We start from the raw sequence: 23,779 nt of genomic DNA, 5'->3' as shown, positions 1-23,779 counted from the left end.
CAGATGGCTAACTCACTGTGAACACAGCAGATTCATGAGGGGGGAAAAAAGCCCACCACCAATCAGAGCAGAGCTCCAAGTTCAGTGCTTCTGCCGCGCAACACGCCGTGACGGAGCCCTGCAGAAAGAGACCCGCAGTCTGCCTGGAGATAGTTGGTGTAAAATGAGGTGTCCGTGATCAGTTGGTCCGCGATCCGACGTTACATAACATGTCCGAGCACAACACTGATTCCAAAACAATCCCCGTCATCATCATCATCATCATCATCCTCACCATCATCCTCCTCGCGGTCGCCAGCGTCACTGCCAGGCCCAAAGCCCTGTGCGGCCGCGAGGTTGCTGTGCTCTGTGAGGTGTAGCTCTGCAGGGTCTCGGCCTCCTGAGCACGCCCCTTTCTTTTAAAGCCACATAACTTCACCTCCAGATGTTCCCACAATGCCCTGCTTCCTTCCACTTCACATTACAGGCTTTACGGCTCAGTCGGGACTTTTTTCTCCGTTGCCACAAAAACACACAAGATACGTGTTTGATCTGATCTGGCCTTGAAGAACATACGCTACATGTCCAAATGTTTGTGGACACCCCTCCTAATGAATGCATTCAGCTACTTTAAGTTGCACCCATTGCTGACACAGATGTGCAAATGCACACACACAGCTTGTCTAGTCCCTGTAGAGAAGAAGTACTGCCAATAGAATAGGACTCTCTGGAGCAGATCAACATCATGACCCTATTGGCTCCATGCTGCCTAATGCCAGGCGTGGGCTAGAGGGGTATAAAGCCCCCCAGCATTGAGGAGCTGTGGAGCAGTGGAGGAGCTGTGTTCTCTGGAATGATGGTGGAGGAGCTCCATCCAGTACTTTTGGGATGAGTTGGGGATGATGAGGTGGGGTGGTGATCATCCAACATCCTGACCTCAGTAATGCTCTTGTTGCAGAATGCAATCAAATCCTCACAGCAATGCTCTACTCCAAACTAGTAGAAGGTCTTCTTCTCTGGACAGTAGAGACAGTTACTCCAGCAGAAGCAGGATCAGCTCTTTAATACCCTTGATTTTAGAAGAAACAATGAATGAGCAGTGTCCCAATACTTTTGTCCATAGTGTGTAAAAGTGGCTCAGTTCACACAGCACTATGGAGGCAGGGTGTAAATGTGGTCCTGGGGTATTACCATGGGAACTGATCTGGGCCCATTTTCCCAAAACTCGCTTAAACACTGGGTTGTTGGGAAACTCAGCCCTGTTGTAGTGTTACCATGGAAACAGGTGTGGCGTAGTTTTGGAAATGGGTGTAGAACAACTAAGCAAATGACAGGTGTAAGCATGGAAAGCACTGTAGCACAACCATGGAAACAGGTGTGGTGTAACCATGGAAACTGTCGCACAACCTTGGAAATGAGTGTAGTGTAACCATGGCAATGGTTGTAATATAACCAGGAAAATAGTGGCACAGATTAACAAACGGGTGTAGAGTAACCATGGAAATGGTGTATAGATATGATTGTAGTGTCACCATGGAAACAGCGTAGCACAGCCTTGGAAATGAGTGTAGTGTAACCATGAGAACAGTGTTACACAGATGTAGCGAACCATGGTAGCAAAACACAGGAAATGGGTGTAGTGTAACCATGGAAACAGTGTCGCATGACCATGGAAATTGATGTAGCATTACAATAGAAATTGGTGTAGTGTAACCATGGAAACAAAAAAATTGCCATGGCTAAAGGCTAAAGCTGCTCTCTCTCTTACTCAGCTGAAGAGATGGCGGGAGACCACGCCTCCTCAGTGGAACAGGAAGCTGTCATCATGGCCAACCAATCAGAGCACTGCGCTTCGTCACATGAAAGCGAGGACCAGCCAACCAAGCCTTTCCATGCTGACATCACTTCAATTCAGAGACTCTCAGACCAATCAGCGGTCAGCACAATCACAGACACACACAAGCAGGAGCCAATCACAGACAGGTCAGGGGACGGGGCCTATGTACCGGCATCACACGATGAGACCAAGTCTGACCAATCACAGAAGAGCACTCCAGAATCGGTTCCTTCGCCAAAAGGAGCGGGTTTGGTTGACAGGGTCCAGAGGCGAGCTTCGGTGATACAGTTGATTGACAGCTGTGTGCAGGGTCAGGTGGGGGAGGCAGGTGAGACTGACGGGTCAGTGGACGAGGACACAACCGAGTGTACGACTACTTTACAGCTAAGCGCTGAGGTCAGAACTGACCAGTCGCAGGCCGCCGACAGCACGCTGCATCCTGGGAAGGTGATCGTGACCGACGTGACGATTAACTCGCTGACCGTGACGTTTAAAGAGGCCATGACCGCCGAGGGCTTCTTCAGCGGATACGGCCTGCAGGTGTGAGGGGGAGGAGACCGACAGCTCTCAGACTGACAGCTACTCGAGGAACACTTCACCTCCAGCTGCTAGCAGGGCTAACAGACGGAGCTGACTGGCAGAAGCTAGCATTAAAACCCTCACAGTAACCGCCTCTGGTTTCCCGGTACTGATCCGATCTTCCTTCGTTTAGGACGTTTTCCCACCGGCACTCTAAATCTGATTTCTTCTCAAGCTTGGTGCGATTCGTTTGGGCTGGTGGGATACGGACCAAACCAGCCGCAATGACTTTCCAACCTCTAGGGGGCGTAGTTGCCAGGCCCGGAACAGCAAAAGTAGAATTTATCAGCATAAAAAACGGCCTGAGCTGCACTAATCACACGAAATCTGTGTGGACTGTCTCAGTACCAGCACTTCCTGCTGATCTCAGCTCAGCTCCGTCTCCTCGTTAGCAACGCCAGCCGTCTGAGCTGGAGTGTTCCTGGGCGGTGCAGTTGGACGTAGTGAAGCCCGTCGGTGTACTCCACCTGCACAGAAGCTCGGCCTCACCTCCTCACCTCCTCCTCAGTTGCTTTTCTCTTCTCGTTTTAGTGAAAGAGTGACCAATCAGTGGACGGTTCCGAACATCTTCGGTGTCGCTGCCCGTTAAGCCTACAAACACGTACGTTTTTCTGAAAGCTTCGCTGCTGTTCATGTTCCAGCAAATCCACAGAAAAGAAAGAAAAAAAAGGTTACGTAGACGAGATGACATCATCACTACTTTGTAGATTGTAGTCCTGCACCTGTCCAGGTAGATACGCGGGGGCGGGGCGAAGGTGAAAGCTTACCTGGCTCAGGTTATTCCTTTCATCCTTTTATTTTCCTCTTCTTTCTGTCCTACCTGTGGTTAGAGCGCCCCCCACCACCCCACCCCATTGTGCTCCGAGGCCTTTCTGCATTTTTAAAGAGACAGTATCGGTTTACATTAGCAAACACAGCTGAAGTGTAGGCCCTGTTCGCATACGTACGGAAATAATGTGCTTTCAGTGTATTTATAGCATGTAAACGAGCTGAACCTAACTTATGCGATCGGTCGTGTGGTGGAACTTTAACAAAAACTACAAAAACAGACAAAAAAAAGCCTCTGTCTTCTTGTTGTAGATCATCTATGGCAAGGTTACATTTTTATTTGTATTTACAATAAATGTATTTACAATAAATAAGTGACAAATGTTTTGTGTCCAAGTACGTTTGTTGCTCATTGTGGCCTAAACCGCTTTCTACTGAGGGTTCTGAGCTGATGTGAAATGAAGGCCTGTCCAGAAGAAACTGTCCATAACCAGGGCCAGAACGGTCTGTTCTGGTCCAGATGAAGATAAAGATGAAGACTGGTTGTGTTGTTTACCTGCACAGCCGTGTGCTGTATTATAATAGAGAGGAACTGTGGGAAACTGCTACAGCTGCAGTTCCTTTCCTAACCTCTAGAGGTTTCCTCAACAGAGGAAAACCAGCACCACTGTAATCAGGCTCACTCCCCAATCTCCAACTCTGTTTAACTGAGCAGAAGTATTCTGGAACCCACTCTATTGGTCTATTCGTGGAAACGTTAAGAAATGGCAGTTCAGGGGAACAGTGGAAGTCAAGGTAAGACCTGATAGACCTAGAAAAACATCAGACCGAGCTGCACAGGCGGCTCAGAGGTGAGGAAACCTCCATATGTGTGCAGGACAGCGGACACAGGAGGGGTGGTGCACTATTCTTCTGTGCAGCACTGCCTGCACAATCAGGATCAGCATGGAGCAACAGTCATCCGAAGAGAACCTTACGCAAAAGGTGAAAACAGAACTTTGGCCACGACCAGCAGAGGGTAACGTACCCCCATCCTACCCCACCCATTCAGACTTGGCATGGGGCATGGGTATTGGGCATTGAGCAGGTTTGTCCATTTTCACATTTGAGATCCACAAAGGTCGCTAACCGTTAATCAACACATCCAGGGTTGGATCTACTGTGTTTCGAGGCACGTGGCCCTGGAAGGGGCACAGGAATACTTGGAGCAAATGTTCTAATCTGAAACCACACACTACTTCAAGAAGCGGTCCCCCTCAGTGCCCTAGAGCTTAAAAACACAAGCTGCGCGGGAAGACGCCCAAGAATATCTCCGAACCAGAGGCCTTCTGTGCAGAGGAGTGGGTGACCATTCCTAAAAGGAGACCAGAGACTCGTAGCTGTGCTCTCTGCCAAAGGAAGCGTTACTAAGCATAGACGTAGCAAGGAGCTCGAACCGGCTTATTATTATTATTATTAATAATAAATCTGCAGAGAGGAGGAAGTTTTAGGAGCTTTCTGCAGAAGATGTGTTTACTTACATTCAGCTGAAAAGCTAGTGAGTAATTTACTTTTGCAGAGCTTTGCTTTACTGAGCAGTGCTTTGATTAACCAGAGATTTAAAGAGATTCATTTCTACAGTAAACACATTCATTCACTGTAGACATGAATCTGTATTTAAATACTCCATATTTACATTTTCACTAAATCACATTCACTTAAACATGAGCCGAAGCATCAATTCGTCACTGTCGCGCAAAAATCTTGATCCAGATCCACTTCTCACTTTCGGACTCTGGTTTTGTTGTTGCAGCAGAGCTTTATGATGAAAGGACCAATAGAAACGCTCCACAGTGACTTCCACGGAAAAGTTCAGAAGCTGTCAAGTTGCCATGGCAACAATATTCATATTGCATTTCAAGTCTCTCAACAGTGGCATGGATTGCATCATAGGTACCACACCCCTCGCCCTGCCCCGCCCCACCCCGCCCCGCAAATATAAACAAAAACAGTTGGTTTGACTTTAGTGGAAAATAAACAAACTAAAGGTGTTGACATATTTTATCTTCATTTTATTACAAAAAAAGTATGGAGTCCACAGTTTGTGTTTTCTTTGTACAGTAAAAAATATTTAAATTAAACTCCCAAATTTCAGAGCAATGACATTTCTGAGAGTGGAGGCAAAGGGCGGAGGGGACGGAGAGAGAGAGCGCGAGAGCAAGAGCGAGAAAACAGAGCGAGATCAGTGGCATTCTCTCCATCTTTCAGTTCATTTGATAAACTCTAAACCAATCTATCCATTTTAGCATGAACAGCAGCTATACACACACCCATACACACACCCATACACACACCCATACACACACCCATACACACACCCATACACACACTTGCACTCAGGGGCAGGTTGTACAGGGCATGTGCGTTCAAAAGGTTTGCCCCATGTGGGCACAATGGCTAGGCATTTCAAATGTGGCACAATTTCCAAAAATAAAAATAATAATAATAATAAAAAAACAAAATAATAAACATTCCCAACCACTGGCCAACACCACGCACCACTAGCCTTGCCCTCCAAACACTGATTCTTACTGTGTTCAATCTACTAAACTAACTGCTGATGTAAAGGAACAGCTCCCCCATCTGGACAGGCTTTAACAAAAAATAGAATCTGAATCGTAGCAGTCTCCAAGAGCAAGGGAAAAAATACACAAAAAAAAAAAGAAAAATCTAAAACTAAAAAAACAATTAAAAAAAAACCCCCACTGGAATAAATAACGCAAAACCAAACTTGAAGATATGCATGACGTTTGGATAATCAATAATTTTAACAATGGCAAAAAAAAAGAGAAAAGAAAAACAATGGTAATCAATAACATTTGTAACACTCCACACTGTAAAACTAGTAACAGAGACTGGTTCATGGAGCAAAAATATATATATAGATATATATAGAAAATAAAGCCCATTGCATTCAATGTTTCGGTCTTTTAAATTTTAACAGTTTTAAAATCTTAAAAATATATCTTAAAAAAGGTAAATCCTCCCCTAGATCCAGTCCCAAAAATATTACCTGCGTTGTCTGAGAAATAATCCTTTCTCTGTACACAATTTTGGGGGGGGGGGAAAAAAAGCCATAATTTACCATTCACCTCTTATACTCATTTCTGTTGATTAATTGCTGCATCTCCCATAGGAAGGTCAAGAGTTCACCGTGTTCATACTGACAAAACATTAAATAATTCATCACTGCAATATAAAAAAGGAAAAAGGCTAACACTGTCTCTGGCAAGTTTCCATGTGTTCCGTAACTACATAATGTCTAACGGGTTCATGTTCACCCCGAGATCCTGTCCGCTAGGGGGCAGCATGTCGTTTGCTCCTGTCGTGTGGAGTCCCGCCATGCCGCTGAGCTGCGGCAGCATGGAGTTCTGATCTGTACCGAATCCGCCGGGGTCCATGGCGTTCTGCTGCTGCGGAGGCGGTGGAGGAGGGGGAGGTGGAGCCATGCCAGGCAAGTGTTGCTGGAGGTGGCCGGGGTGCGGCGATCCCGTCTGGGTCTGGGGGGAGATGTGGTGCGGCGACGGCTGAGGCTGCTGGGTGCGCGGGGACGGGCTGGAGTGCGGCGGCTGCGACTGAGGGCGCGGCGACGGCTGAGGCGAGCGCACCTGGTTGCTGAGCGACGTGGGGAGCTGCTGCTGGCCCTGCAGGTGTGGTGACTGGGACATCGGCTGCTGCGGGCTCATGGGATTGTTCTGTTGCGCAGGCGAGGCTCCGCCCAGGTGCTGCTGTTGCTGCTGATGCTGCTGAAGCAGTCGCTGGTGCAAGGCTTGTTGCAACAGCGCAGGAGACGAGGAAGGCTGAGGCCCTCCCTGTGTGGGCTGGGTCTGCGGTCCACCTGCACCAGGTCCTCCGTCAGGCCCCTGCAGCCCTGCGTTCTGCTGCTGCTGCTGCTGCTGCATCTGCAAGTGGTGCTGGTGCTGCAGTCTCTGCTGCAAGACAACTGCAGCCTGCTGCTGTGCCGGATTACCTGGGTAACCCTGCTGCTGGGGCTGCCCGGGTTGCGCGCCCGGTGGCGCTTGGCCCCCGGGAGGTACCTGCATGTTGCCTTGCTGACCCATGTAGCTTTGCTGCTGTTGGTAAGCAGCGTGATTTCCCATCTGCTGCTGTTGCTGCTGCTGCTGCTGCTGCTGTTGGAGCTGGAGCTGCTGTCTCCTCATTAGCAGCTCTCTGAACTGCGGAGCAAAGTTGGCCATGTTGGGAGGCGCCTGCCCTGGCATTCCTTGCTGTTGCTGCTGCTGCTGCAATGCTGCAACCTGCTGCTGCTGTATTAGAGGTCTTTGCTGCTGTTGCAATTGCTGCTGCTGCTGCATTTGCTGTTGTTGTTGTTGCTGCTGCTGCTGCTGCTGAAGCTGAGCAAGCTGGGCTTGCATGTTCATCCCCTGTCCCATATGCATGCCCGGCTGAGGCCCACCTGTGTTGACGCCTACTGGCTTGCCACTCATGGTCCCAGGCCCTCCTTGAGGTCCAGCTGGGCCTCCACCTTTATACTTGTGAACCCGCTGCTTTATAAATGCAGCCATCAGCTGCGGGTTGGAGCGCAAGATGTTGAGGACCTGCTGCTGCTGTTGCGGTGAACTTGGCGAACGAAGGGTTCTCAATAGATCCTGCAAGGCTCCCTGAGGGAGACCACCTGCAGCTCCACCTGCAGCACCACCCTGCAGGCCTGCTTGCACCATATTCATCAAGGCATTGCGAGTAGGCATTTGCTGTTGCTGCTGCTGCTGTTGTGTCTGTTGCATTTGCTGCTGCATCGCAACCATGCCAGGCTGACCCATGATTGGGGGTCTCTGAGGCGGCATGCCCTGTCCTGTCCACTGCTGCTGAGGAGGCTGAAGCTGCGCATTGGCCCTTTGCTGCAGCTGCACCTGTGCAGGAATCGGACCTTGCACGTTCGCTTGGGGTGCAGGTTGCTGCTGCATGGGACCTGTTCCCACCATCATTCCCTGAGGTCCCTGCTGCTGCTGCTGCTGCTGCTGTTGCTGCTCCATCTGGGCTCTGGCAACAGAAGCTTGCGTCTGGGGAGGTAGCCCCGGCCCACCTACCATACCAACACCAGGATGGGTCATTCCCATTTGCCCCTGGGGTTGCGGGTGGTGAGGGTGTTGTGGCATCATGCCAGCCTGGGTGGCTTGTCTCTGCAGATGGGCCTTTGCCATCTTCCTCTGGGCGTCTGCCACCTGCTGTATTTTCATCGCAATTTCCACAGCTGCCGGCGGGGGGCCTGAGGGCGGCTGCTGCTGTGGCTGCTGGGGCACTGGAGCCACCCCAGGGTTGCTGGGTTGCTGTGGAGGGGTTGTCGGACCCAGGCCAGGTTTGCCTTGGGACTGCGAGTGAGGAGAAGCCCCTGGGGGTCGAGGGACGTACTGAGGCAAATTCGGATGTGGCGACTGTCCTGCCTGTGGCTGGGAAACCATCTGCGGCTGTGGTGAGGACATCATCCCTGGAGCACCAGGCATTTGCTGAAACTGTTGATGGACGGGGTGCTGGGGAGGCATGTTGCCCTGTTGTTGTTGTTGCTGCTGCTGCTGCTGCTGAGGCGACAAACCAGGAACAGCCCCCATTCCAGATGGGGGTAGAGGCGTAAGACTTTGTTGTGTGGGTGTCTGCGGCGTGCCAGGCTGGGTGCCCATTGACGTTGGCGTGCTACGGCCTGTAGCGCCATTACTGCCTGGCGATGGAAGACCTCCAGGAGGGCCACCTCCGCAAGGTGGCTGGCCTGCTCTCTGCATGGTGGCCATGCGCCTACGCAGCATTTGCGCTTGCTGCAGCCTGTGCTGCAGCTGCTGCTGGCGGAGCTTGTGCTTTATGTTGAGACAGAAAGGTACGGGGCACTTGTTCTCCTGACAGTGCTTGGCATGGTAGCAACACAGCGCAATCAGCTGCTTGCAGATAGGACATCCGCCATTTGTCTTGCGCTTGCAACCCTTTGTGTGCTGCACCACCCGCTTCATCTTCTGGCAGGACGGCAGGGAGCAGTTGGCATTGCGACACTGGCAGGCGTGCACCAGGGACTGGATGCAGCGCTGGATGCTGAGGCGGCGAGAGTCGCCAGGGTTCTGAGTGGCTGCGGCCGCCTGGTTGCTGCTCTCGTCGTCCAAACCCAAACCAAGCTTCTCCATCTTGTGCTCGTGACCCTTAGTGTTGTAGCAAGTGATGCAGAGATCGTAGTCCTGCAGAGAAGGAAGAATAAAGAAATCGCCTTTGAGAATTCATTTCCTGATTAGCCCGATAGAAATAAGCCTGGTAGCTGGCAGCTTGTGCGTCAGCTCTGCTTCTATTCCCTTCGTAAAAGAGGCTAGCGCAACGACGACATACACCGTGCACAAGAGCGCCATCAGACGCATGCTCACCTCGCAGACGGTGCAGTGGAAGCGCGTCTCCACGTGGTGTTTGCACTCATTGCAGGTGTAGACGAAGCGATCCTGGCTCTGGTTGTGCAGCTCTACCAGCATACACATGGAGCTCCACTTTGCCCTTCGCAGAGAGCTGAACTCCAGGTGCTTGTCACGGGCCAGCGTCAGGAAGGCGTCTCGTCCGTCCATCAGGTCACAAGCCATAAGGGGATCAGGATCCACGATGGGAGGTAAGGAGTTGGCAGTGGGACCGGCAATGAGACGAATGACGAAAAAGACCTAAAAAAGTGGGAAAAAGGTGATGGACAAAGGGATGAGCACAAATCACTGTACCTTGGGAAATGGTTGAGAGCAGACTTGAGTGACTGTCCATTTTATAAAAAATTATTACAGCAAATAAATAAAAAAAAAAAGAAAAAAAAGAGGAGTGAAGTTTTCAGAAGTCTAGGAAGAGCTTCGTCCAGCTTACCTCTTTGTGTTTCTCCATGGTGGCATAGAGTTTCTGGGACAGGTCGTTTGAGACGTTGGGCATTCCTGGTTTCTTCTTGTTGGCTCGACTTAAGCTGCTCTTGTTCTTGCTCGTCTTCTTATTGTTCTTTTTCTTGGCATTTTTGCTGTCACCCGTGGTGGCCTAGAGGCACAAACATCAAGCATTTACTATAAAACCACAACCATTAAACACGTCATCCAAGTCTATCGCATTTAAACAAAGGTTTGGACGGTCCACTGTCCACTTTACCATGTACGGTCAGACCTATTCATAAGAGCAAATTAGGCCTACAGGCTCGATCCGTTACACAAATCAGAAAAACGAGTCGAGACCCTGTTCGAACACCTACATCTACACTTTCGCTGGAGGTGCTGTTCTCCTCCCTCTTCCTTTCTTCCTCTTCCTGCTCCAGCTCCTTGATGCTCTCCTCCAGCACATTGGGCCAGAAATCGCCCTCAAAATAAGGCAGCTCCTTTGCGCTGGTCAAACGATCCTCGGTCGCTTGCTTAAAAATGTCCTAGGAGAGAAAAGGCAAAGAAAATGGGCCAGGGGTTAAAACGAGATGTGGAGCAGAGCTTCACATAAACATAGTAGGAGAGGAAAAAAAAAAAAAAAAATGCATGAACGGCTATAGGGAACAAGGAGAAGCTCCAAGGTAGAAAATTGGGGCAAGTGTTCAGCAGAGACTTTGTACCTCAGTAAAACACTAAAACAGCGATCTACCTTGTAGTCATGCACAATTCGCTCGGCCACAGCCTTATCCAGCATCTTCTTGTACCACTCCTGCAGACGTTTGGGTTTGGGGATCTTCTGCTCCAGAGGGTGACAGTGGAAGATGTAATCATCCCCTTCGCTGGGTGGGCAAGCCCAGATGTGTCCAGTGGTGAACCCCAGTTTCTTAACATACTCCAGGTAACCTATTAGGATCTCGTGATACACGCCCGTCCTCAACTGACGTGGCTGGAAAAAGTGCACACTGTCCAGGTAGGAGATGTATACGCGCCTGCATGGGAAAAAGGGGTGTGGGTGAAGAAGCAGGTTATTATTAATGTTACACATTTTTAGATTTAATCAGCATCAGTTAAATGTGCCAAGCACTAGAGAAACAGGGGGCCGGTGCTACGCCCACGCGAAAAATACGCAGAAAGTCAGCGAGTGTGTATGCAGTGAGCAGATAACCTTGTGAAATACTACTCCAGTAAAAGCAGCAGCTTTCCAAAAGCCCAAATTTTTATAGTAGGGAGCTACTGTAGCTTTATAGTGGTTATATTCATAAATATTATTTTATGTGGCTGCACATTTCAGCCATGTTCAGCTCCTCCTCCTTTGCTGCTGCGTTCTCTTTACTGGCTTCCTGTAGCTGCTGCCAGCATCAGATTCAGACCCTGACTACAAAGCCAAGACTGGACCAGCCAGCCCCTCCATACTTGATGGCGATGGTCAAAAGCTGATCTGCACCGAGAGCCCTTCCAGCTTCAAGTACGGCTCGGCTCGACCCGCCATCCTTTAAGATCCACGGAAGACGAGCGTCCAGACTTTTTACTGTCCTGCACCGAAGTGGAGGAACGAACTTCCCCTGGGTGTCCGAACAGCAGAGTCCAACGCTCGCTGTCCTCAAACCCAGACTGAAGACCCTCCTCTTCTGAGAGTACTCAGTGTGCAGAGTGTAGAGTGTAGAGTGTGTGGAGCACTGTGTCTCCAGACTGACTTCTGTATTTAGTAGAGTCTAAGATTAGAGGATCTTCTGGATTCTAGTCTGTATAAACTAGATAAGGGTCTTTTCAGTGACAGTGAAGCTCTTCTGTACGTCGCTCTGGAGAAGAGCATCTGCATAGAAGCCTTTAATGTAAATGTAAATAAGAGCACAGTTTATACAGCACATAAATATGGTTAAATTAACTACATTATCAGTAGTTCAGCATAACATCAGCGTATGTTACAGCAACGACTAGAAAATCTGAATTTAGGGGTGGGGTTTAGCAGTATGACTGGTCCAGTTTTAGCCCCTTTCACATAAACAAGTACTACTTGTGCAGAACGTAGTACAGAGAGGAGGTATATGTGTAAACTATGTAAATATTTCTCCCAAAGAAGTAAATATTGTAAATATATGCTGATGAGTGAGTGTTTCCGTGCAGACTTTTTCACCTCTGATTGGGCGGAGGGCAGTCAGAGCCGTATTCTTGTACATGCATTCCGAAAAAGCACACATCCACTCCGTCAATGTCCTCGAACGCAAACATTGCTTTAGTTCGGTACGGGAACGACTCTGCCATCTCTCCACTGTCCACAAACCTGCAAACGCACAAGGAGGATCAGTCATATTTCCAGAGGAGCACCAGAACAGCTCTGTTGTGGAAATTAGGGATCACCAGCCTAATCAAACCACCACCATACGGGCACCCACCTGGACTTCATGCCTGGCTTCACCTCGACCATCTTATCAGAGACGTGCACCACTCTTATGGTGACGTCTCCACTCTCTGGATGAGCCTGTCGCTTCAGATACTCATTCACTCGCGTCTCCAGGAAGCTGCCCAGTTTTGTCTGAGGAAGTCCTGAGTGAGGAGGAGGAGGAGGAGGAGGAGAGAGAAGTATAGATCAGTTAATATAGTGAAAAAATAAAAACAGAAGCCATTTACCTTTACTGGTCCTCATGAAGATCACATTTAGACACTTAGCAGTGTGTCTACTCAACCCACTGACACCAGTACACCAGATCAGGTCCAGCAAAAGTGAGCTATTCCAGCATGAGGTAGCAGTCACTACTTCCCCAACAGCAGTCTGGTTGTGTGGGCTGAGCACGTTTCAGTTTCAGTTCAGAGACGTTCAGTGGAACATCCAGGCTAAAGGCCAGATTAGAGATGGTACTGATCTGATGCCCTGGAGGGGGGAGGGGACTTCTGCAACAGAAGTCTTCTGCAACAAAACCAAAAAACATGGGGAAACAACCGAAACCCACAACAGAGGCGGTATTAGACATACAGCCCCGTAACACTCAGCATTATACCAGAGCGCTGCTACTACTGCTATTACTACTACTACTATTACTACAGGGTTCATACACATTAACCAATTTCAAAATCAAGGACTTTCCAAGTAGCAAAAAACTAAAAGTTCCAGCACCAGAAATGTTCCTGTAATTTTTTACGCTAGCAGCTGAAAGACTGTCCAGGCTCTCTAGTTAACAACATAATGCACGTTCATGGTACCACAGCCAAAACTGTGCATAGTCACATGAAATACGGGCAGAGATTGGTCATGTGAAAAATTATGCTACTATAAAGGTTTGTTTCCAATATTTTCCATGACTTTTAAGCACTTTTGGATTTTTTGTTTTGGACAAAATTAAATTCAGGACTGGATTTAAGCATGTTTATTTTCTATGACTTCCCAGGTTGTCCAGGACCCGTATGAACCCTGTAGTACAACAATAATAATAATATATATTATTAATTAATACATGTTTGGATTCCATGTACGAAAAAACGCTCAGTAGCGACACCTCGACTTGAGACCAATTCCTAAAGGTCTCCTTAAATGGTCGAACGAGCGCCACACTGAACCCTCTCTCTCGCTGTCTCAGGCTGAGCTCCAGATAAGATAAACTCCTACAATTACCTTAATTCTGCTGACCTCGATACTGCCGTTGTGTTTAGTTAACAAGAAGAGCTGGTTAAGGTGAGTGGGTCTGTGCGTCAAAATGGTGGTTTTAGTTAATTTCTGTTTTATTTATGTTGAATATTTAACTAATATTTTAATATAGTCCCATTCCAACATTGGAATAGTCTTGATAATAAAGTGTATTGCTCTTTATAAGGGTGTATTTCAGCAGTATTAAATGGTCAATCAATTATTTCTGAGAGTATACTGTACATTCGTAATAGAGAGACAATCCCCTTAGATTAGACTTCGATTATAGAGCAATCATACTTACTGGAGTTCCTAGATGATAAAATGAACTAAATGCTGGCTTTGTACCAATATTTTAATGCTCTAAGCCAAAAAGCTGCAAAGTGTTAAGACACCCTCTCAGAGGCTGTGGAGGGATCTCCAAAAAAAAGAGCTCCTCACTTTTAAACTCCCGTTCTTGTTGAAACGGAGAGGACGAACAGGACAGTCCACCCTTTTTACCCTCTGCTTTTCTGCATCTCCTCCCGTAATCCTAAGGGAGGAGATGGACACCTCGTCACTTACTTTTGGCTGCGTATTTATTCTCCTTCCTCGTCTTGTTGGACTTCTTCAAACAGCCGTCGCACACGAAGCTGAGGAGAGAGGGGAGGGGAGATTCTCTCAGCATGCAAACGTCACGGCCAGCTCTGTTTATTTGGTGATTTGCTACTGTTTGGAAAACCAGTTGCTCAAAATGTCAAACTGCAGATGAAAACCAGCTCACCCTGACGGCCATATCGTCTCGTTGTGCAGGACGCAGATTTGATGCATTTTGCGACCGCAATCGGTACATTCCACAAACCTGCAGGAGAAAGAGGGAATTCACCAAGGAAGAAACGAACAGGAAACATTCGGTGAACATTTTACCCACTGAGGAACTGAAGAGAAGTTCAAACAGCTTCACTTTAAAGTAAATCACTGCAATCAGAGCACAACTTTTGAGAAAGTACTACAAATAACAAAACCCGTCCCGTAAAGGGTCAGTCTACGGGACCAGGCCGAGAGTGAGGGGAAGAGTGAGGGGACATACAGCTCAGGGTCGAGTGTGTCGTTCCTCTTCTTCTGAAACTGGTCTTTGTTGATGGATCTGTAGAAAATAAAGGGTCAGGGAAACTTTAGCGGATCTCATTAAGCGTCAAATTGAATCAATACAGAATGATCATATCATCACTATGCCACAAAAACCTTGTATCTCCAAAACAGCAGCTTTACAGAAGTAAAAAACTTCTGAACTTTCAATGGAAGTCAATTTAAAAGATTTGAGTCCGGGTCATTCTGGAGCATTTCTATTGGCCCATTCATCATGAAATTCTGATATAATATAAAGAACAACTGCTCTGAGATTCAGGCAGATTGAAATGATGTCAAAAACGCATAAGATAAAGAGATACAGGGTTTTTGCACAACAGCAACAATATACTACCACAGTAAACATGTTAACACTGTACAGCAAAAATAAACATTAGAATATAGGCAAGTGAAGCCGTCCTAAACCTACTCAACATATCTAAACCTTCTCGTTTAGAGATCGTAAGATCAATTAAAGGATCATTTAATCTACTCACATCTGTCCAATCAGAATTAATAACTAATTACTATTTAATTACTGCAGAAAAGGAACATAAACAAAATGTAAACTAAGGGCTTATAAAAGCCATTTCACTCATGTTATTTTTTTCCATGGAGAAATTTTCATTTGTTTTAAGCAATAATGGTTTACTGAGCAAAATGATCCACCAATATAATACATCACCTTCCTCTAGACGGACGTTTAACAAGCACAAAATGTTTATAAATGAGTAAATAATCTATAATATTACAACAATTTCATAGTAAAGATTTCGATATTAAATAAACCAAATAGGCACCTACTTAATTTATTATTATTATTATTATTATAATATTAAAAGATTTATTACGTATGTTATTAGATGTTTTTAAAGATTGATATTAATGATCTGTTATGTTTAACTTTGCAACAAAGCAAAATACGTCTAAAACAACACAGCCGCAAAAACAGATTAGTACAGTCACGATTGATTAGATTAGTAATGGAATAATCTACCAATTATCCTGACGAGGGTCAAACAGTGAATAACAAACATAAAACGTTTTTGGATCATCAAAATGGAAACAGTTCATCAGTTTTATCAAATTAGTCGAATTTAGTCAATTGTTTTTTTTAACAAGCAACAGAGTGACAGTCCTGATAAACAAACAAACAAACAAACAACAAACACCGTAAATAAAACAGCAGTGCTGGGTCACTTACGTCTGCGGCTGTGTCGGGTCGTCGCCCAGGGATACATTCTCCCCCTGGATTTCGTTGAAACACTTCTCACAGAAGTGGTACCTGTTAGCAAGAAGCCCATATTTGGGTGAACTACACCGTTCGCCAAGAGCACAGCCAATCACAGAGAAGGCACGCGGAGGGAGTCACCAATCAGGGCAGGGCAGGCCGGGGGGAGGCAGCGCGCAGGGTCGTCGCCGGAAGCAGCCAATCATGAAGCAGGGTTTTTGTGTGGGCAGATTGATTTGATTGGTTGCGTGTAAATTTCGGAGAAGGATGATTGGTCGCACCAAAGCAGGCCAATGCAGACATCACAAGCGTTAAAGAAGGAGGGAGAGAAAAGGGGGGAGGGGGAGGGGGGAGGGGTAGAATGAACAATTTAAAAAAGTGTGAAAAACAAAAAATGTTACGGATGAGAAGAAAATAAAAACGGGAGGATGGAAAGGTGGAGGGGTGGAACAGAGAGAGGTGGAGAAAATGAATCAACACGTTTCAAGACAAAATAACCGTCTAGCTGGAAGCCAAGCAAAGCACAGACACCCTCCCATCCACCAGCCCCTAAACAACCACTCGCGCTTCCGCTCTCGCTCTCCCAGACACACACTCTCGCTGTTACACACTCTCACACAGTTGGTTTGATGATAAATTCCTCAATTCAGGAAACTTGAGCTTGGCTCTGTTCAAACCCTCAGAAGTCTCACTGAAGCCCAGCTGATAAAATCTCGCCGTATTTGATGGGAATGATTTCAGACTCGTAGTTTCACTCAAACAAGCAGGAAGTAAACAAACCAGGCCGCCAATTTCTACATAAAGCAAAGTGAAGAATTCCTCTACAGATCAGTAATAAAACAACATAAACAAAGAACGCAAAAACAAACAAAAAAAAAAAAACCACCCCGTAACGATAATCTACACCCCACTTTAAACTGCACCAGTGCTTTCCACGGTAGCGCTCATCTTTTCCGAAGTTTGCCAACGTTTCTGGGGGTATGAGTCGGGCTACGGCGTGGGGTACGCGACTACACAGTACCTACGCCATACTTACTGTGAAGATTTGATGGCGAAGCGAAAATCGGGTTTTATGGTGATGATCACTGAAGTAATTTGACTGTTATATGAGTTATATGACTGATATTAATTAAGCTTATTTTAATTGTAATTGTAATTACACTTAAATACTTTATTTCCTTCCCCTAAAGATAAAGCACTTTAAACTCTCTGGGTAAGAAATGTGAGAAAGCACATTTGCAGCCACTGCTTGTTTTCACTGCATCGAATTTCACATCCAATCAAGACACAATATATTAGATATGATTTTATATATATATAGTAGATAATGCAGTTAAACAGCTGTACAGCTCGACTTCTGAGGGTCACCTGAGCTTAATTTCAACTTAAACTCGAACTGAAGTGGAATTTATCTCAACCCTGACAAGTGAACACAAGTATGATACACACATGTACATGAACACATGCATATGCTCTCACACACACACACACACACACACACACACACACACACACACACACACACACACTTTCTCTCTCTCTCTCTCACACACACACACACACACACACACACACACACACACACACACACACACACACACACACACACACACACACACACACACACACACAGGGCGAAGAGAAGGACAACAGAGGCCAAAAGAAACAGGTGGATACGGAGGAACGAGTATTGGTGCAACTGAGACCCATCATCCTATCAGACCATTTCAAAGAGATCCAGCGTTACGTTCAATCAGCTTCAGTCTGATCTCCGTGACAACCACAGAGATCTTTCTCCAATCAAAATGTTCGGTGTCTGTTACAGGACCGGTGGGGTCCTACACCATCGTGCCATGACCATGATCTGTGCTAGTCTGCTGGTGAACCGAGGGCTCTCTTTGAAAATGTCCGAGTTGTAAGTCAAATGGTAAAGCAGGAGTGAGTGGTGGTCCATAAAAACCACTGAAAATTCCCCCACCAAACAAATATCCACCTGTGATTGTACAATGCTTCACTGCATGAGATGTGTGCTCAGGACAAAAATCGCTAAGAACATTTCAGACCACTGATACGGCAGAAACGTGGACAGAAACATGCTGATCTGAGCTGATGTGAGTGAGTGAGTGTACTTTTGTAGGGCTGCAACATTTTATGATTTAATTTCTATATTTGAATTTTCTGCAAGAAGAAAGGCTTGACAGGTTTTACATTAATAACTGAACAGGTAAACAGAAATTAATAATTACCATATTTTTAAAAATCAGATTTGTTAAAAAAATGCAATATTCTTATATATAAATTAAATATAATTGGGTAGTAAATAAAACCCTGATTAACACAATATATAAAAAGGCATATTTTACTAATAATGGGAGATAAGGGTGTATTAATCATCATAATAAACTGAAATTTAATTTAAAAAATGATGGAAATAGCATTTAATAAATATAATTTATTTTTGCTTTCTTGCTCTTTTCAGTAAAGGTAAGAGTCTTAATTTTTATAATTAGTGTGATATTAATGTACATAAAGTACTAATCCTCCAAAACAGCACTGCAGGCAACAGTAATACAGTACTGACTGAACCATTACACTAGCATTGTCACACAATGACCATCTAACAGAGGTTCCAGCTTTAAAGTGATTTATAATCCATCATAAATAAACTTCCCCTGGAGAAAAGCACAGCGACGCGATCGGCTGGGAAAGTTCTCCAGCAGATGGCGCATTACTGCACCTCCCTCCCTCCCTCCTAACAGCCTGATGTGCAGACCTGACAACTCTGCTCCTGGTGATGCTGGTGAAGCGTCTGCTTCCCCACAGGGTAGGGTGTTGGGTCACAGCTCCAACGTTCAAAAACATCTGAATTATGAGCATTAACTGAATGTTACTGAATACTGGTTGCAGCCCTGGTTTCAATGTGTGCTGGCCATATTCAGAATCATGAAGCTGTGAACCAGTGTGTGTGTGTGTGTGTGTGTGAGAAAAAGTGTGTGTGACTGACCTGTTTTGGTAGCTGAAGTAGGCAGCGTCTCGTGGGATAGTGCATAGTTGTTTCCCATAGCAGCACAGAGTTTGAGGAGAAAACTCCAACTGGGAAGCGAAAGCGAAGCGAGAGAGAGAGAGACAGAGACAGAGACAGAGACAGAGAGAGAGAGAGAGAGAGAGAGAGAGAGAGAGAGACAGAGAGAGAGAGACAGAGAGAGAGAGACAGAGAGAGAGAGAGACAGAGAGAGAGACAGAGACAGAGAGAGAGAGAGAGAGAGAGAGACAGAGAGAGAGAGACAGAGAGAGAGAGACAGAGAGAGAGAGAGACAGAGACAGAGAGACAGAGAGAGAGACAGAGAGAGAGACAGAGAGAGAGACAGAGAGAGAGACAGAGAGAGAGACAGAGAGAGAGAGAGAGAGACAGAGAGACAGAGAGAGAGACAGAGAGACAGAGGACAAAGAATCTTGTGTTAAATTTTATGAATCTTTAAAAGTTAAATCCTATGAAATATTAAAATTCCTGCTCTGAACACAGCTGTAATTAACACTGATTTACCAGAGTAATTATTATTTACTATATTATTAATCATCAAGTTTTCATTATTTGAATATAGTTCATTATTCATGATATCTGTTCATGTTTACTTGATTGGTTTCATTATTTCTATTTAATTTTACATCATTTGATTTCTAATTTATATATAAACACCAGAATAAATACTGCTTAAAGAAGTCAGATGCTGCCAATCGACACTGCAGTAAAATCAGTGTTTCACCAAACTGTGTCTATCGTGGCATTCTGGACTGATACGGATTTAGCTCTAAACCTGTACTGGTAAAGTTGTAATTTTATAGAGATTAATTTTGCATTTTCAGTTTGGTACTGATATATTTATGACAAAGTCAGCGGTAAAAACAAAGGATCAAACTGGATTGGGCTAAAATAAGCCTAAATAAATAAATGAGATCTATTCAAATATGCCTGATCCACAAGACTGGACTGAAACCTCTCAAATAAACATATAATTAAAGTAAATACTATAATATATTTAAATACATAAATACATATATAACTTGGTAAATAATATTGGTTTAAAATATCGGTCCAAGCTAAACATCTGCCTAATGTTGATCATTTTGTGAGCAAATATCTGATATCACTGTGGATCACAAAGGTACATTTTACTGTAATTACTGTAACTTATGCAAATGTTCTTAAAAAACAGTGTTGATTAAGAATACAGCATTGTATCATCTGAACTAAAGGGAAACTGCAATTAAAGTAGCAAAACTATATTAAAAAGTGTATATTAGTCATTTTCCACACAAATTTATAAAATCATCCAGTAACGAGAACCAGGCCCCGGCGCGGGTGCTTACCTTCCGTCCACAGCAGTACCCGAGAGTCTGCATGACCGGGTCGATCTCCTGCTCGAAAACCTCGGCCAGTTTGGAGCAGTATTTGTACACACGCGAGGTCTTCCTGTTGTACAGCCAGGCGTTGTTGAACATGAGCCACACATCGTCTACGTACTGCCACGGCTCCTGGTACTGACCCGTGTCCAGCTTCCGCTTGATGGTGGACAGATCCATGGGGTTCTTCACGATATCGAAATAGTCCTGGAGGACGTGAGGTCATCAGAAGAGGCGTTGGTGGAGACCAATAGAAGAACGTCAGCAGTAGCGGAAGATGAGGGGGAGCGGAAGGTCGATGAGGACATCGCGTTGGCATTGGAGAGGACATCCAGCAGGAGGCGGTGTTGGGGTGAGAGTCAGGTCAGAGGGAGAGAAGAGGAGGGCAATGTTGAGCGCTGTGGAAGAGGTCATGTGCACAAACAGAGAAACGTAACAGATTCCTGCTCCCTCACTTCACCCTGCACCCTCACCCTCACACACACTCACGGATGCTCTCACACACAATCTAATACAGTCATATGGAGGCGCGTAGGCTGCGGCAGTGCAGTAAATGGCCATCAAAGCAGCACAGGGAGGGTCTCCAGCCGAGATCAGGGAGCTGCAGACGCTACTGAGCTGGACTAACACTCCGCAGGCGGCAGATGTGAGCGATGAGGTTTGGAAGCGGCTGCAGCAGATACATATGCAAGCACAGACGCAGGACAGGACACACTACACGTCCCCAAGATCAGAGCAGGTTACAGAGGACACCTGACCGGGAGCTCATCCTCTACTAGCGCAACCTGCTGTGACTGAGTGACGTGCGGAGCTGCTGGGTGGACGTATGCAACTAGCAGGAACATCAACATCACCTGATCATGCAAACGTTGGGTTTGTATGCGCACACTGCTCAAAAGTTTGGAAATACTATATTTTTTGGTAAATAATAAATACTGCAGATATTATTAAATATTATTATAAACTAGTCAATAAAAGATAAAACAATCTGTTTCATCAGTGATTGTAGAAATCATGGACAGCGTGGTTCCCTTCCTTCTACATGTTGTCAAATCTGCAACCAGAGTCAGTCGCTCAGTAGAGACAGAAGGTGGAGCCAGACTAATCAATTGCTAGACCCGCCCCCACCTCCCAGACAGAGCCTTGGTGTCTCAGACCGCCTTCACTGAGCTTCCAGCCGAACGGATTTCCCCCTGGACTCCCAGTCTGTCCGGTAAGTGGACGCCAAGTTCCTCCACATACTAAACAGAAAGGGCGCCAAGGCTGTCAATCACTTAATTTCTAAGCGTAGCCCCGCCTTCTTATGGATAGAGCAGAGTTCAAAACTGATTTCTGAGTGGAAATAATAAAAAAAGGGCCGATATTAAACTAATTGCATAAATTTAGAGACACTTGAGATGGAAAGAGGAGGAGGATGAGATGGAAAATGGGCGGAGTTTGGTCAGTGAAAAAGATAGGATGGGCGGGGCTACACATCATACTGCAACCAGCCAGGAGAGGGGCTAAAGCGGTGGTTGCTTCACATTTGAGAGATGTTATGCTGCCCCTGCTTTCTACAGCCACTGTTTTGCTTAATATTTTGAACATATTAGAAATAAAATCAATTATTAATTTTCTGATTACAGTGATCTACCGTTATTTTTATTTTACACTGCTTATCTAACATCTGTTGTTACACAGGATGAACATATTACAGTTTAAAATGTAAAAACATTGGATTTTAGATACCACTTAAAACAGTGATTCCAAACTTTTGAACAGCAGTGTATTTGTTGATTTACTCTTTTTAAGCCTGCTCAGATTTATCCCAAATCTTCAGGACCTCTTCAGTGAAGCCTTGTTAATTTGTTGGGCCATCAGAAGAATTGGCAGAGTTCTGGATTACGAACTAATCAATAGCTCAGAATTTGCATACAGCTGGTGAAACCTGCCCCGGAGACCAAATCTTCCCTATAAAGCTAAAGCTTCACAAGACTGCTTTGATGCTCAGCCCTACAGGACACCGACCCAACATCCCAAACCAAACGCTGGGTTTTAGGAGCTATAAGGAAAAACAGGGAATACAGCAGATACTGCATCTCTCAAGTCAGGGCTTCTCAAAGCATGGGGACGTCTTAGTTGGCCCAGGAAAAACATACCCTAAACCCCACCCCTTCCGCTAATCACATATTAATATTATGAATTTTCTTTTCTAATTAACTACACAAAAACAAACTATATACTGTAATATCACTATATATTAAAAACTCAATTTAAAGGCTGCCTGACTAAGCTACCACCCCCTAGCCAAGTGGCCACATGCTGCATTTCTATTCTTAGTGGCAATATATATATATAAAGTGGTAAAATAAATAACATAACATATTATACAGTAATATATACGCATAGGCAGTTAAACTGCTGGGTCAGGGCAGTTTTGGGTTGCCAGGTCTGTGCTGGCTCAGGTTTGGGGTTCAGTGTGTGTTCAGAGGCTCTGGGGGTGTAAATCCTGTGCGTTTCAGTGTGTGTTTATGTGTGTGTGGTTTGGCCGGCTGGGTGCAGAGGGAGACTGGACTGTCACATCACACAGTAATGAACTAGAGCAGATCACTATGGGTGTTCAGCAGTGTTATCAGCAAATTATTATAAAGCAAACAGCGCAACCTTGAGGTCGAAGACAGCATTACACTCAGCATTCAGAGAGGGAGCAAACAGACTGATACACTGCTGAATACGGTCCGCATGGCTTCCATACACTACAGGCAAAGGTAGAGGAGCAAGTGATGATTCCAGACAGTTCATAAAAGCTTTAGTGAGACAAATGTGTCAGCAGTAAGCGCAGCAGGTTTACTGGAACGTGGAACGAGCAAAGAGGCTTTCCCAGCATGATCCACTGCTCTGCTGATTAGCAATGCCTATTTTAAATATATAAGTAAATACACACATTAACGTCCCTCCTATACTTTAGGCCTGTAGTGTACACAGCAAATTACAATGGATTAAATGAGCCATTTAGGGGCTCTGAAGTTTCCCCAAATACTTTTGGGGAAACTGAGCCCAGATCAGTGCTGAACCCCCCAGCGGGGCCAGCATTTCAGAACACTGCTGCAAACATTAAATTAGCACATTAAGCACATCATGCTATGGGAGCGATGAAGCTGAGGCAGGCAAAGTGAGCCAAATACCTACACACACACTAGACTAGTGGGACAGGTGAGGGGGGCTTTAGAAGGGCTTATTTATTTATTTAAAAGGTAACTACTCCTTTGTATGGTATTAAAATTCAAACTTCAGATTCCTGATCTAAGTGTGTGTGTGTTTTTGGCCCACTTCATATATATATATATATACACACACACAAACTTGGCCGAATGCAATCA

At 45.7% G+C, this 23,779-nt stretch overlaps 2 protein-coding genes across 5 annotated transcripts in view; one reads left to right on the top strand and one right to left on the bottom strand.

The window, feature by feature from the left end:
- The window catches only part of cbx7a (chromobox homolog 7a), a 7,454-nt gene extending 3,908 nt beyond the window's left edge, over positions 1-3,546 (top strand). Inside the window, exon 6 of the mRNA XM_072675097.1 lies at positions 1,752-3,546. Within this exon, the coding sequence (XP_072531198.1) occupies positions 1,752-2,362 (611 nt within the window). The 3' untranslated portion in view covers positions 2,363-3,546. The remainder of the gene's footprint in view (positions 1-1,751) is intronic.
- Positions 3,547-5,193: 1,647 nt separating this feature from the next.
- The window catches only part of ep300b (E1A binding protein p300 b), a 39,058-nt gene continuing 20,472 nt past the window's right edge, over positions 5,194-23,779 (bottom strand). For all 4 annotated transcript variants that reach the window (XM_072675093.1, XM_072675095.1, XM_072675094.1 and 1 more), the window contains exons 18-30: positions 20,388-20,627; positions 19,024-19,112; positions 15,993-16,073; positions 14,751-14,807; positions 14,445-14,522; positions 14,246-14,313; positions 12,456-12,606; positions 12,197-12,343; positions 10,772-11,051; positions 10,398-10,565; positions 10,028-10,189; positions 9,556-9,837; positions 5,194-9,375 (exon numbers count right to left, since the gene is read on the bottom strand). In XM_072675093.1, coding sequence (XP_072531194.1) covers positions 6,454-9,375; positions 9,556-9,837; positions 10,028-10,189; positions 10,398-10,565; positions 10,772-11,051; positions 12,197-12,343; positions 12,456-12,606; positions 14,246-14,313; positions 14,445-14,522; positions 14,751-14,807; positions 15,993-16,073; positions 19,024-19,112; positions 20,388-20,627 — 4,725 coding nt within the window. In that variant the 3' untranslated portion in view covers positions 5,194-6,453. The remainder of the gene's footprint in view (positions 9,376-9,555; positions 9,838-10,027; positions 10,190-10,397; positions 10,566-10,771; positions 11,052-12,196; positions 12,344-12,455; positions 12,607-14,245; positions 14,314-14,444; positions 14,523-14,750; positions 14,808-15,992; positions 16,074-19,023; positions 19,113-20,387; positions 20,628-23,779) is intronic.

This window comes from Salminus brasiliensis, chromosome 3 (genome assembly GCF_030463535.1).
Source record: "Salminus brasiliensis chromosome 3, fSalBra1.hap2, whole genome shotgun sequence".
Classification (NCBI taxonomy): domain Eukaryota; kingdom Metazoa; phylum Chordata; class Actinopteri; order Characiformes; family Bryconidae; genus Salminus; species Salminus brasiliensis.
This window is presented reverse-complemented; position numbering and strand designations above follow the sequence as displayed.